Raw genomic sequence first — 14,932 nt, 5'->3', positions numbered from 1 at the left:
GACTTACAATAAGAAGATCTAGGAAAGAGACAAACTAGCATAGTTGTAGGGCGGCTACAGAGAAGGGGATGGAATGGAGATATTTAGGAGGTGGAAACACTTGGACTAGTTAACTGACGGAGAAAGGAGTGGGCAGAGTGAGGAAGAAATAATAATGACACCCAAGTTTCTAACTCTGGCAACAATATAAATGATATTAATATTCATTGATAAGACAACGAGGTGAGAGGTTGGGATAGGAATAAGGATATGCTAAATTTGAGATGTCTATGAAACATCCAAGAATGGTCTAGTAAACACAGATACATGAGTCTGAAGCTCCTGAGAAAGATGACTTCGAATGATCCCTGAGAAACATCAGCATTTAAGAGAAAAGTAAAGGCACAATTATCTGGTAAGATGAGTGAGAAGAAGCAAAGAGGCAGAATAGTTGCTATGGTAATTAAAGATTATTTTTAGAACAACTGAAATGGTCGAGAATAATATACATTGAGTGTTTATGATGTGCCAGACATTGTACATGCATCAGTGAATGCAATCTTCACAACCATATGAAGTAGTTAGTATTATGTACTTTTTACAGATGACAAAATTGAGGCTAAGTAATTTAAAAAGTTATAAAGCTAAAAAATAGATCAGAGATACAAAAACAGGTATGTTATATTTAAGAACCTGAGCTCCTAATCAGAATAATATCCTTCTCTACAGGAGTGGTCTTTCATGGGGGGTGAAGAAAATGTGGTATATTTAATTTCATCCTTGTGTTCTCACTTACTTTTAACCTGTTTAACTTCAAGGAACCGGCCAAGCACAGTGGCTCACACCTGTAATCTCAGCACTTTGGGAGGCCGAGGTGGGTGGATCACCTGAAGTCAGCAGTTCAAGACCAGCCTGGCCAACATGGCGAAACCCCATCTCTACCAAAAATACAAAAATTAGCCGGGCCTGGTGGTATGTGCCTGTAATCCCAGCTACTCAGGAGGCTGAGGCAGGAGAATCACTTGAACCCAGGAGACGGAGTTTGCGGTAAGCCAAGATTGCACCACTGCACTCCAGCCTGGGTAACAGAGTGAGACCCCGTCTTAAAAAACAGAAAAACTTCAAGGGACCTAGTGAAAGCCTTGATTTTAGTCTTAATTTTATTACAATAAAGAAAATAAAAACACTGAATTCTGTAACTGCTCAGGTACCTGAGATTTTAAATGATTTGCATATAAATCATCTAAAATAATAAGCAGTAGAAGATCTGACTCTAACAGATATTACATTTCAAATAACTTAATAGTAACTTTATTAAAAAAAAATCAATGGAAGAAATCTGAGATGAAGTGCTTTTTGTCACTCATATACCATGTTTCAACTTCTCTATAAGTGCTTCGTTGTCATCCAACTTCAACTCGTTGACTTTATCTATCAGTCCTTCAATGTCGCCCATACCTATAAGATGCAAAAAAGAAAAATTAACAACTAATACTATATACCCTGCTTTACATTATACAAAACACATTCACATACATAATAACCTTGTGAGGTTATTATAATAGGTTAGGTATTCTTACTACACTACACAAATGAGAAAACTGAAGCTAAGAAAGTTAAGTGGCATGGCCAGGAGCGGTGGCTCATGCCTGTAATCCCAGCACTTTGGGAGGCCAAGGTGGGTGGATCACCTGAGGTCAGGAGTTCGAGACTAGCCTGGCCAACATGGTGAAACCCGGTCTCTACTAAAAATAAAAAAAATTAGCTGGACCTGGTGGTGCACGCCTGTAATCCCAGCTACTTGGGAGGCTAAGGCAGGAAAATTGCTTGAACCCAGGAGGGTGAAGTTGCAGTAAAGTGAGATCCCGCCATTGCACTCCAGCCTGGGTGACAAGAGCGAAACTCCATCTCAAAAAAAAAAAAAAAAAGTTAAGTGGCAACAAACAATTGGCAAAGCAAAGGCTGCAGCCCAGGGTTTAATTCCAAATTTCATGCTCTCTAACTATACCACCTTGAGACATTGCCAAAGTATTATTGCCCTTACATCCACTATTATTAAAACCACTTGTTTTTGTATTATGCTCTAAAACTTTTCCAAAAAACTTTCTACTAGATACCTCATTTTACCACTTTCACCACAGAAAGGAGATAACCATTATCTCTATTTTACAGGTAAGGTAACTAAGTCGTAGAAAGAAATGATGTGCTTAAATTAGTGAGGACAGAATTAAAATCCTATTTTGTCCTAAAGATACATCGTATTTCTTGGAGATTTTTCTATATCCCCACCACTGTACATACCAAGAAGTTTGCTAATAAAAGGCTGTGTTTTGAAAGGTTCAAAGTCATCTATATGTTCCCCTGTACCAATGAAAATAATCGGACTTTTTGTGGCAGCGACTCTGGAAAAAAAAAAGAAAATATAAAATAACCTCAAAAGAACCCCACAAATTTGCAGCAGATCTGAAATTCGAAGTGAATCCACCTCCAAAGCTAATTAGACAACGGTACAAAACTCAAGTTTCATTTCACAAGTTATAATAGAACTATATCAGACAGGCTCCAAAATTGTTTCTATTTAAACTTCCTTTATAAACCTTATTAGGCTCACTATTGAAACATATTTTAAACGATCAATATAAAAGCTATAAACACATATCCTTCCCCATATAATCCCAAGACAGAGGACAACAGTATCAATGATACTTACGCACTGAGCGCACCACCTCCTTTTGCATGGCCATCAAGTTTTGTCACTATTACTGAGGCTACATCTACTTTATCTTTAAAAGCCTTAGCCTGGGCTTCACAAGCCTGCCCAATGGAGGCATCCATCACATAAACAATGTTATCAGGTTGCTAGAAAGTTTAAATAGAAAAGATACTTTAGAAAAGATTTTTATTGATCCTAAGCAAATGTCATCATTAGAAGCTATAAAACAATATTTAGAGCCAGGTGCAGCGGCTCATGCCTGTAATCCCAGCACTTTGGGAGGCCGAGCTGGGTGGATCACCTGAGATAGAGTTCAAGACCAGCCTGGCCAACATGGTGAAAACCCTGTCTCTACTAAAAATACAAAAATTAGCCAGGCATGGTGGCGAGTGCCTGTAATCCCAGCTACTTGAGAGGCTCAGGCAGGAGAATCACTTGAACCCGGGAGGCAGAGGTTGCAGTCAGTTGAGATCATGCCACTGCACTCCAGCCTGGGTGACAAGAGTGAAACTCCATCTCAAAAAAAAACAAAACAAAACAAAACAAAAAAAAAAACTCACAATAATATTTACACTATAAATAATTACTCAATCCATAAATATTTGTTGAAGTACTATGTATTATCAGGTACCATCTAGGTCCTGAGAACAAAAAGGTAAATGAGGAAATATTTGTCCCAAGAAACTTGCATTCTAGTCAGAGGACATATATAATAAAGAGATAAACATTTCAGATGTATAACAATGAAAATGGGATACAGAGTATCAGTTTTGAAGTATGGGAGGCATTTTCTAGTAGGGTAGTCAGGGAGGGCCCCTCTGGACCTAATGTTTGAGCTGAGGCCTGAAAAAGGAGGAAAAGCTTATACAAACATTTGAAAGAATGGCAATCTAGGCAAAAAAAGTACAAAGGCAAATCAAAGTAGAAGAGTTTATACTGAAAACGGATAAAACACACTTAAGGCTATTTCCCTTAGATCTGCTTAACTTGGTCAAAATAACATAACTGAAAAGAAACTTATTAGCATTAACCACAAACCAAAGAATTACTGCTAACACTCCAATGTCAAGACGTGGGTTCCTAATAATAGATGCTGCAGATATCTATAAACTGCTACTCCTCCCCCAAATTGTTTCCATCACACTTTTAAAGAGACACAAAATGATAATTAATATTTTTTAATGTATTTAAAAATCTAAGTATTTCCAACTGAATTTTTAAAAAGGAAATTCAACAGACACTAAAGGCTAATTACTAATTTTTTTTTTTTTTTTTTTTGGGATGGAGTTTTGCTCTTGTTGCCCAGGCTGGAGTACAATGGCGCGATCTTGGCTCACTGCAACCTCTGCCTCCTGGGTTCAAGCGATTCTCCTGCCTAGGCTCCCAGGTAGCTGGGATTACAGGCACCCACCACCATGCCCAGATAATTTTTGTATTTTTAGTAGAGACAGGGTTTCACCATGTTGGCCACGCTGATCTCGAACTCCTGACCTTGTGATCCGTCCGCCTCAGCCTCCCAAAGTGCTGGGATTATAGATGTGAGCCACCACACCGGGCCTAATTACTAATTTGTAAACACTTTCTTATGCATACTAATAGGATGATTAAGTGAAAAAGGAAATTATTTTTTCATACTTATGAAAATTTTATATTTAATGGAGAACAAAAATAATGAAATTAAGTCCCTACCACATAGATATAGGTGCCCAAAACAAAAATAAATTACTTGGGATCTGCATCACAGGCAAAGAATAATTTATATTGGTCATACACTCAACCTGGTTTTATAATTAAATTAACCAAAGTCCTAATAATAGTGTTACATTGAAAGCTACTTACTATAGCATTAGCAACTTGAAGCATTTCTTCAAACAAAGAGTCTTCTTGTTTGTGGCGGCCACTTGTATCAACAATAATAATTTCAAAATTTTCATTTTTAAATTTCTCTACTCCTTCAGAAGCAATGATGACAGGATCCATTTCTGTATAGCTATATAACATGGACAAATGATTTAACAAAACGACAAAACTTTCAAATACTACTAATTCAGAAATTGTTAATTTACCTATAATCTATTTTGAAAAAGCCAAAATGACCCCAATTTCAATTTTGAAGAAGAAAATCTATAAATCATTAAATACAGAATCTACTTCTAAAAAAGCATGAAGCATTATCCAATTTTCCAATTCCAAAACCCAGTATGATTCTACTGCATGTCTTTTTTGAATGAATTGTGTCTCCTTCAAATTTATTTTTTATATCTTCTTTAATAATTGAACTCATGCTCACAGTGTTTCACACATTTTTCCATTTAACATCCATTTGGAAGCATTTTATAAAACCAGTAGATAATCTTGTAACAAGCCTGAGCCATATAGGGAGATTCCATCTCTACAAAAAAAAAAAAAAAAAATCTAGCTGGCATAGTGGAATGTGCCTATAGTCCCAGCCACTTGGGAGACTGAGGCAGGAGGACCACTCGAGTCCATGAGTTCGAGGCTGCAGTGAGCTTATGATCATGCAACTGCACTCCAACTTGGGCAACAGAGCAAGACCATGTCTCTTTAAAAATAACACGGGGAAAAAAGAAAAAATATTTCTGTAAAACATAACCTTGAGGTTATACAGCATTCTATCAGATGGCTGTATCATTTATTAAATAATGCCCTACTATTAGACATTTGACGTTTTTCCAATTTTTTTTAATTTTTATTTATTTATTTATTTATGTATTTATTTATTTATTTTTGAGACAAAGTTTCACTCTGTCGCCCAGGCTGGAGTGCAGTGGTGCGATCTCGGCTCACTGCCACTTCTGCCTCCTGGGTTCAAGGGATTCTCGTGCCTCAGCCTCCCAAGCAGCTAGGATTACAGGCGCCTGCCACCAAGCCTGGCTAATTTTTGTATTTTCAGTAAAGATGGGGTTTCACCATGTTGGTCAGGCTGGTCTCAAACTTCTGACCTCATGATATGCCCAGCTTGGCCTCCCAAAATGCTGGGATCACATGCATGAGCCATCGTGCCTGGCCTCCAATTTCTTTTTTAAATTTATTTATTTATTTATTTATTTATTTTGAGGCACAGTTTCACTATCGTTGCCCAGGGTTGAGTGCAATGATGCAATCTCAGCTCACCACAACCTCTGCCTCCCGGGTTCAAGCGATTCTCCTGCCTCAGCCTCCTGAGTAGCTGGGATTACAGGCACGCGCCATCATGTCCAGCTAATTTTGTATTTTTAGTAGAAATGGGCTTCCTCCCTGTTGGTCAGGCTGGTCTTGAACTCCCGATCTCAGGTGATCCACCCGCCTAAGCCTCCCAAAGTACGGGGATTACAGGTGTGAGCCACTGTGCCTGGCCTAAAAAAAAATTTTTTTTTTTTAAACGGTGTCTAGCTCTGTCACCCAGGCTGAAGTGTAGTGGCGCGATCTCGGCTCACTGCAACCTTCACCTCCCAGATTCAAGCGATTCTTCTGCCTCAGCCTCCCAAGCAGCTGGGATTACAGGCACCCACTACCACGCCCAGCTGATTTCTGTATTTTTAGTAGAGAAAGGGTTTCACTGTGTTGGCCAGGCTGGTCTCAAACTCCTGACCTCATAATCCGCCCGCCTCAGCCTCCCAACGTGCTGCGCCTAGCCTGAAAATTTTTTAAATTTATTTTTTGTAGAGATGAGGTCTTGCTATATTGCTCAGGCTGGTGTCTAACTTCTGGGCTCAAGTGATCCACCAACCTCAGCCTCCCAAAGTGCTGGGATTACAGATATGAGCCACTGTGCATGGCAGTGTTTCCAATTTATTGATATTAAAAATACAGCCAATATAATTGGTACATAAATGTTTCTTCTTTGACACTATGTTATGACACACTCTTATGTTGAATTTGGAACAAATGGTATGACCATTTAAGGCTTTTCGTTTTTATGAGGCAAATCTCTTCCATAAAAGTTTAATCTCATCCCTATTTCACTACATTTTCACAATCCCCAATACAATCTTTGTCAACTTGAAAATCAAGAAATGAGATATTTTAATTTGCACTCTTCTGATTAGTGGCAACTTTTTATATGCAGATCACTACTATCAAATAAAGACACATAATGTTACAAAAAAAGTTTTTTCCCTAAATTAAGAACCACCACCAAAAACTCAGGTAGAAATACACTTAATAAGAATATGTGTGTGGCTGCGTACAGTGGCTCAAGCCTGTAATTCCAGCCCTTTGGGAGGCTGAGGTGGGAGGATCATTTGAGTCCAGGAGCTTGGGACCAGCCTGGGCAACACAGGATATTTTATAAGACAGGGTCTTTACAAAAAGTTTTTAAAAAAATTAGCAGGGCATGGTCAGGCGTGGTGGCTCATGCCTGTAATCCCAGCACTTTGGGAGGCCGAGGCAGGCGGATCACCTGAGGTCAGGAGTTCGAGACGAGCCTCGCCAACATGGCAAAACCCTGTCTCTACTAAAAATACAAAAATTTAGACGGGCGTGGTGGTGGGCACCTGTAATCCCAGTTACTCAGGAAGCTGAGACAGGAGAATTGCTTGAACGCAGGAGGTGGTGGTTGCAGTGAGCCAAGATCGCACCACTGCACTCCAGCCTGGGTGACAGAGGGAGACTCTGTCTCCAAAAAGAAAAGAAAAAAAAAGCTGACAGACAAGAAGAGGCATATAAGTGTTAAAATAAAAAACAGTAACCTACCTTCCATAAAATGGAATTCTTGCTTTGGTAGCATTCTGTTTTAGTTGGTCAAAAGCCCCTAGAAGATAAAGAGTTCATGAATCCTCAAACTTGAAAATAAAAATTATATAAAACAATTTTCAAATTTCAAGACATTACCTGCTCTGAATGTGTCTGCACATATTAAACAGGTCTTCCAACCTTTCCTCTGGTAATAATATGCTAGCTGGGTGAGAAAAGATTTAAAAATATAATATCATAAAATATAACAAATTATACATATAATTTCTTCTGTTTTTCCTTATTATTTACCTAAGGAGTAAAATAAAACTGCTTATAATTCTCCTGAAAATATTATTAAAGATTTTTGAATGTGGCAAATTTCCTACAAAGTTTTACATTCTAATTGTCATGCAGTAGCATTCAAATATAAAATGATCAAGTAGCAAATGATCATAGTAAAAAATGTTAACTACTATTAATGTTAATTAAAAACAAACAACAACAAAACGATCTAAAAATCATCCTTTCTCTTTTTCCCTCTCAAACAGTAACATACATGAAGCTTGTGGAAAAAAATCCCGTAATATTGTTGAGACACCCAATTCGGGAGAAAGGAGTGGTAAACTGAATTAAAAATTAGCATAAAGCGGTCAAGGCTACAGTAAGCTATGTTCACGTGCCACTGCACTCTAGCTTGGGCAACAAAGTAAGACTCTGTCTAAAAAAAATACTGCATAAGGATATACAAAATGAAGATCTATAGTATGCTGGGTAGGAACCTGAAAAAGGAGTCCTGAGCCATAGAGGATAAAGTAAACCCCATGTTCTCTTCTCCAAATATCATACACTCACTTCCTGAAAGGATAGGAATGGTCTTTTTTAAATAAAAGAAATTGCATAGTTACAGATGTCTACCTTCTTACAAAAAATAAATCATAAGAAACTATGAGGATCTCTCCTCTTATCCTACAAAAAACTATTTAAAAACATACATCAAGTAACACAAAATTATAAAGCAACAATACTATAAAGCCTGGCTTTATAACGTATTTTAATATATTATAAATATATTTTAATATACCACAACAAATATATTTTATAATATAAATACATTTTAATAATATAAATAACATTATTTATAATATATAAATGTATCCTAATTAATTATAATAAAATATATATTTCAATATTATAAAGCCAGGCTTTATATTTTTATATTAAATACAAAGCTTGATTTATACAAACCTATCTTCCATATGACTTCTTTTTAAATTAAGTTCAATTTACCTTTGAACATGTTGTTGTTTTACCACTCCCTTGCAATCCAACAAACATAATCACATTTTGTTTTCCTTTAGTGGGTGTCCATGCCTTAACTCCAGGGTCTACAAGCTAAATACCAAAAATAAATTAAAAATAAAATCAGGTTAACATACATTTAAGTTCAAAACCCCTTCCCCACAACTTTTTTTTCCTTTTTTGAGACAGGGTCACACTCTGTTACCCAGGCTGCAGTGCAGTGGCATAATCAGAGCTCACTTCAGCCTCGATCTCCTGGGCTTAAATGATGCTCCCACTTCAGCCTCCCAAGCAACTGGGACTACAGACACTTGCCACCACATCTAGTTAATTAAAAAAAATTTTTTTTGTAAAGACAGGGTCTTGCCATGTTGCCCAGGCTGGTCTCCAACTTCTGGGTTCAAGCAATCCTTCTGTCTCAGCCTCAGAGTGCTGGGATTTCAGGCGTGAGCCACCGTGCTGCCACAACTTTTAAATTATATAAATAAGGACATTTTCATGTAAAAGCTACCATAAGCTATTATAATATAATTATTCCCCTTTGTATAGACAGAGTAAAATTTAAGAACATAAATTTAAGAAGTCATAATCAAGTCTATACTCCAAACCAATTCAGAGGTAAAGATCTCACAACCCTTTTTAGAACAAGCTGGAGTATAAAATGTGAAACCAAATTTAAGCCACAGGAGGAATCTACATCAGCACTACAGAAATGTAATACAAAAATGTATGTGAAGGCTACACATGAATTTTAAAATTTCCAGTACTGACATTTAAAAAGTAAAAACAGGTGATACTAATTTTAATATCTACCCCAATACATCTAAAAAATTATCATTTTCATATGTAATCTATATAAAAAATTAATGAGATAGTTTACATTTCTTTTCCCATACCAAGTCTGAAAATCTAGTGTGTATTTTATATGTAAAACACATCTCAGTTTGGACTAGCCACATTACAAATGCTTAATAACCACATGTGGCTAGTTGATGCCATACTTGAGAGTGCTAATGTCCATATTCAATTTGACAAATATTTACTTAACAAAATTACGGATTATATGTGAAAGATTTTCCAGGTCAAACTGTAAATTCTCCAATGCCAAATATTTACTGTAAAGTTACTACATTTAGAGGGCTAGTAACAAATAATCATCAACTTTAAAATGAGTCAGTGGAAAATTGAGGTTCATATAGGGACAGTCTCCAAATTAAAAAAGCATGGGACATTTAGGGCCAGGCGCGGTGGCTCATGCCTGTAATCCCAGCACTTTGGGAGGCAGAGGCGGGCGGACCACGAGGTCAGGAGATCAAGACCATCCTGGCTAACACAGTGAAACCCCATCTCTGCTAAAAATACAAAAAATTAGCCGGGCGTGGTGGCAGGCGCCTGTAGTCCCAGCTATTCTGGAGGCTGAGGCAGGAGAATGGCGTGAACCCGGGTGGCGGAGCTTGCAGTGAGCCGAGATCGCACCACTGCACCCAGCCTGGGCAACAGAGCGAGACTCCGTCTCAAAAACAAAAACAAAAAAAAGCATGGGACATTTAAAAAATAATTCACTTGGGAGTCAGTTGTTTGGAGCTTGAAATGTATGATATAGTAATAAATCCATAATAGTTAATGTCCTAGATCAGGGGTTGGTAAACTATGTGCAAATAAAGTTTCAATGGAGGCTGGGTGTCGTGGCTCATGCCTATAATCCCAGCCCTTTCTGGGGGGACAAAGGAGGAGGATTCATTGATTCATTGAGACCAGGAGTTTGAGACCAGCTTGGGCAGCAGAGCAAGAGCTTGTCTCTACTAATTTAAAGAATTGGCCAGGTGTGGTGGCATGCACCTGTGGTCCCAGCTAATCAAGAAGGCTGAGGCAGGAAGACCGCTTGAGTCCGGGAGTTTGAGACTGCAATGAGCTATTATCAGGCCACTGTACTCCGGCCTGGGCAACAGGCTGTAAAGTTATTACATTTCTAGTTATTACATTGAAAAAAATTTTAATCTAATACAGTCATGCCCATTCATTTACCACTTTTTTTGTTTTTTTGAGACAAGGTCTTACTCTTGTCACCCAGGCTAGAGTGCACTGGTACAATCATGGCTTACTGCAGCCTCGAACTCTTGGACTCAAGTGATCCTACCATCTCAGCCTCCTGAGTAGCTGGAACTACAGGCGTATGCCATGATGTCTGGCTAATTTTAGTATTTGTTTGTAGAGATGGAGTATTGCTATGTTGCCCAGACTGGTTTTGAACTCTTGGCCTCAAGCAATCCTCCAGCCTTGGCCTCCTGAAGTGCTGAGATTACAGGTATAAGCCACTGTGCCTGACCCATTTACTGCTTTTGTGCCACAATGGCAGAGCTGAGTAGTTGCAGTAGAAATCACCTGGTCCACAAAGTCTAAACCTTTGACAGACAGTCTGCCAAGCCATCCATAAAAATTACATAATCCATATTATACCTGAATTTCAAGGAAAGCCATGAGGTAGAGAAGAGAGGAAAATACATTCTCTTATACCTTTCCTAGGCATCAACCTACTCTTAGGCAAACTTTTGAAATAGGCAAAATCTGTCTTAAACATAAATCCACTTCCCTTCCTCATGGATCCTTTCAGTACACTGATGCTGCTCCACATTCACCTCCATTTTCTACATGTCATGGCAAAATCTCCCAGCTCTCTATGGACCCATTATTTGGAATATATATGTTTTACTAAATAATTTTATAAATTTGTGTTCTCTTCCTCCCACCATCAAGAACAGCAGTTTTCAACTTCTTGGTCTCAGGGCTTCTTTATAATCATGGTAGTTTGTAAAGGTTAGCTGCAATGTAGAATCTGAAACTATATAAACTTTTATACTCTGTTACATTAAAATCTGTGATTCCATCTTGCATTTTAAACGAATCTTATACTGGTACATGATCTTGTAACATCACGCACTAGCTATTCACTAAACATTGGTTCACTGAGTTAGGCAAATCTCTCGTCATTGACATATTTCACTGTACATAATCAAAAAACTTTATTCATTAATACCAAAACTGACCCTCATCAGAAAAGTAAGTAGTGGGATACTGTCAAACTCATGATAGAGATAGATGATAGATACAAGTCCTTTTTATTTTTATTTTAGGTGGAGTTTCGCTCTTGTGGCCTAGGCTGGGTGCAATGGTGTGATCTCAGCTCATTGCAACCTCTGCCTCCCAGGTTCAAGCCATTTTCCTGCCTCAGCCTCCCAAGTAGCTGAGATTACAGGCATGTGCCACTAGACACAGCTAGTTTTTTTTTATTTAGTAGAGACGGGGTTTCACCATGTTGGTCAGGCTGGTCTCAAACTCCTGACCTCAGGTGATCCACCTGCCTCAGCCTGCCAAAGTACTGGGATTACAGGCATGCACCACCATGCCTGGAGGCTTTGTTTTTTTTTTTTTGAGACAGGTCTCGCTCTGTCGCCCAGGCTGGAGTGCAATGGCATGATCTCGGCTCACTGCAACCTCCACCTCCCGGATTCAAGCGATTCTCCCACCTTACCCTCCCAAGTAACTCGGTTTACAGGTGTAAGCCACCGTTCCCAGCTAATTTTTGTATTTTTTGTAGTGATGGGGTTTTACCATGTTGCTCAGGCTGGTCTCAAACTCCTGGGCTCAAAGAGTAGTAGTCCCAGCTACTAGGGAGGCTCAGGTGTAGGGATCACCTGAGCCCAGGGAAGATGAGGCTGCAGCAAGCCATGATCACACCACTGCACTCCAGCCTGGGCAACAGAGTAAGACCCTGTCTCAAAAAAAAACCAAAAAAAACCAAAAAAACAAAAAACACGGTGGTGCATGCCTGTAGTCCTAGCTTCTCTGGAAGCTGAGGAGAGAAGATCGCTTGAGCCCAGGAATTTGAGGCCGCAGTGAGCTCTGATCATGCCACTGCACTCTAGTTTGAATGACAGGGACTCTGTCTTCGAAAATAAATAAATAAATAAATAAAGAGTCCAGAAACTACTAGTATCGTCTGGTGCCACTGCCTTGATTCATACCAGGGAGTTTTACCTACCATTGTTTTCAGTGCAAATGTCAACATAGTACAAAAGTCAAATAATGTCTTAGTATTATGAAAATAATTTTGACCTTGCTTTGTACACCATTGCTCTAGGCCATAAGCATCTGAGTATAAGGACCAGTCTTATTTATTTCTGCTATCAGCAGCATTTGGCATACTTCCTGAAATAAAGTAGGTACTCAATAAATGCTTCTTAATAAAGCACTTGATACTCCAGAATTGCCTACAGTTACGAGCCCCTAACAATAAAAATTTCTGGCCAGGCACAGTGGCTGACATGTGCAATCCTAACACTTTGGGAGGCCAAGGCAGGTGGATCACTTGAGGTCAGGATATCAAGACCAGCTAGGGCAACATGGCAAAACCTTGTCTCTACAAAAAATGCAAAAACTAGCTGGGCGTGGTGGCATGTACCTGTAGTCCCAGCTACTTGGGGGGCGCTGAGGCAGGAGGATTGTTTGAGCCCAGGAGGTTGAGGCTACAGTGAGCCATGATTGCACCACTGCACTCTAGCCTGGGTAACAGAGTCAGACTGCCTCTTAAAAAAAAAAAAAAAAAAAAAAAAAGAGGCCGGGCACAGTGGCTCATGGTTGTAATCCCAGCACTTTGGAAGGCTAAGGCAGGCAGATCACTAGGTCAAGAGATAGAGACCATCCTGGCCAACATGGTGAAACCCCATCTCAACTAAAAATACAAAAAAAAAAAAAAAAAAAAATTAGCTGGGCATGGTGGCACACACCTGTAATCCCAGCTACTTGGGAGGCTGAGGCAGGAGAATTGCTTGAACCCGGCAGGCAGAGGTTGCAGTGAGCAGAGATCATGCCATTGCACTTCAGCCTGAGTGACAGAGGGAGACTCAAAAAAAAAAGAAAGAAAATATTCAAACAATGTGGGGGATAAATGATTGTAGAACTAGTGGGCATCTATTGCTCTAAAAAAATTTTTTTGTTTGTTTTTTTTAAAGACAGGGTCTCACCCTCTCCCCCAGTTGGGAGTGCAGTGGCACAATCACGGCTCACTGCACCCCCGAACTCCTGGGCTCAAGCAATACTCCTGCCTCACCCTCCGGAGTAGCTGGAACTACAGATGTGCACCACTATGCCCGACCAATTTTTGTATTTTTAGTAGAGACGGGGTTACACCATGTTGGCCAGGCTGGTCTCGAATGCCTGACCTCAGGTGGTTACCCATCTCAGCCTCCCAAAGTGCTGGGATTACAGATGTGAGCCACTGCGCCCGGCCTGCACCAGCTATTTTTATCAATTTTTTTTTTTGTAGAGACTGGTTCTCACTATGTTGCCCTGGTTGGTCTCAAACTCCTGGCCTCAAGCAATCCTCCCACCTCTGCCTCCCAAAGCACTGTGATTACAGGCATGAGCCACCATGCCTGGACTAAAATAATTTTTTTAACAGCTCCTTTCTTTTTCTCTTCTACAACTGAGCCAATATATATTTTTTAAGCTCTAAGATTTTCGCCATAATTTGCATGATCAGCAATAAGGTGAGGCAGGGCAACCGGCTATATTTACTACTTGAAAATAAAACTTTCACTAATTCAAAATTGCTCATAATCTAGGCAAGAATTGGGATACCTGGTCTTTGCAAAGGGAATTCCTTACACAACGAACAGTGTAGAAAAAGAATATTTGTTATATGTGACTTTGCCATACAAAAGCATGACCATCACTAGGCAAAACACGATAGTGAAAGAGGAAAAACTTAGGCCCTTCCATCAACCAATCTGTAGTGAAATTTCACTCATTGCATCTTGGCTTTGGCATTTTTTGCAGGAATAGTACTAGCTTTCATATCTGCACTCAGAATTATGTATATTCAGTAAAGTCTACAATAAAAATAGGTCCTGGCCAGGTGCAGTGGCTCACACCTATAATCCCAGCACTTTGGGAAGCCGAGGCAGGCAGATCACCTGAGGTTGGGAGTTCAAGATCAGCCTGACCAACACAGAGAAACCTCGTCTCTACTAAAAATACGAAATTAGCCGGGCATGGTGTTGCATTCCTGTAATCCCAGCTACTCGGGAGGCTGAGGCAGGAGAATTGCTTGAATCTGGGAGGCGGAGGTTGCACTCCAGCCTGGGCAACAAGAGCGAAACTCCTTCTAAAAAAAAAAAAAAGGGTCCCTAAGAAAACTCAATAATCCTTTCATTAATATTTTAATACAGATGAATATTCCATAAAAAACATATTAAAAAATTCTGA

General features: G+C 39.3%; 1 protein-coding gene across 6 annotated transcripts in view; it reads right to left on the bottom strand.

The window, feature by feature from the left end:
• Nucleotides 1-14,932, bottom strand: part of LOC129012291 (signal recognition particle subunit SRP54) — a 102,469-nt gene that overhangs the window by 69,290 nt on the left and 18,247 nt on the right. For all 6 annotated transcript variants that reach the window (XM_054447916.2, XM_054447912.2, XM_054447919.2 and 3 more), the window contains 7 exons: nucleotides 8,657-8,761; nucleotides 7,526-7,592; nucleotides 7,388-7,445; nucleotides 4,532-4,682; nucleotides 2,690-2,838; nucleotides 2,281-2,381; nucleotides 1,351-1,437 (listed from right to left, as the gene is read on the bottom strand). In XM_054447916.2, the coding sequence (XP_054303891.1) occupies nucleotides 1,351-1,437; nucleotides 2,281-2,381; nucleotides 2,690-2,838; nucleotides 4,532-4,682; nucleotides 7,388-7,445; nucleotides 7,526-7,592; nucleotides 8,657-8,761 (718 nt within the window). The remainder of the gene's footprint in view (nucleotides 1-1,350; nucleotides 1,438-2,280; nucleotides 2,382-2,689; nucleotides 2,839-4,531; nucleotides 4,683-7,387; nucleotides 7,446-7,525; nucleotides 7,593-8,656; nucleotides 8,762-14,932) is intronic.

Source organism: Pongo pygmaeus, chromosome 15 (genome assembly GCF_028885625.2).
Source record: "Pongo pygmaeus isolate AG05252 chromosome 15, NHGRI_mPonPyg2-v2.0_pri, whole genome shotgun sequence".
NCBI classification, from domain to species: Eukaryota; Metazoa; Chordata; class Mammalia; order Primates; family Hominidae; genus Pongo; species Pongo pygmaeus.
This window is presented reverse-complemented; position numbering and strand designations above follow the sequence as displayed.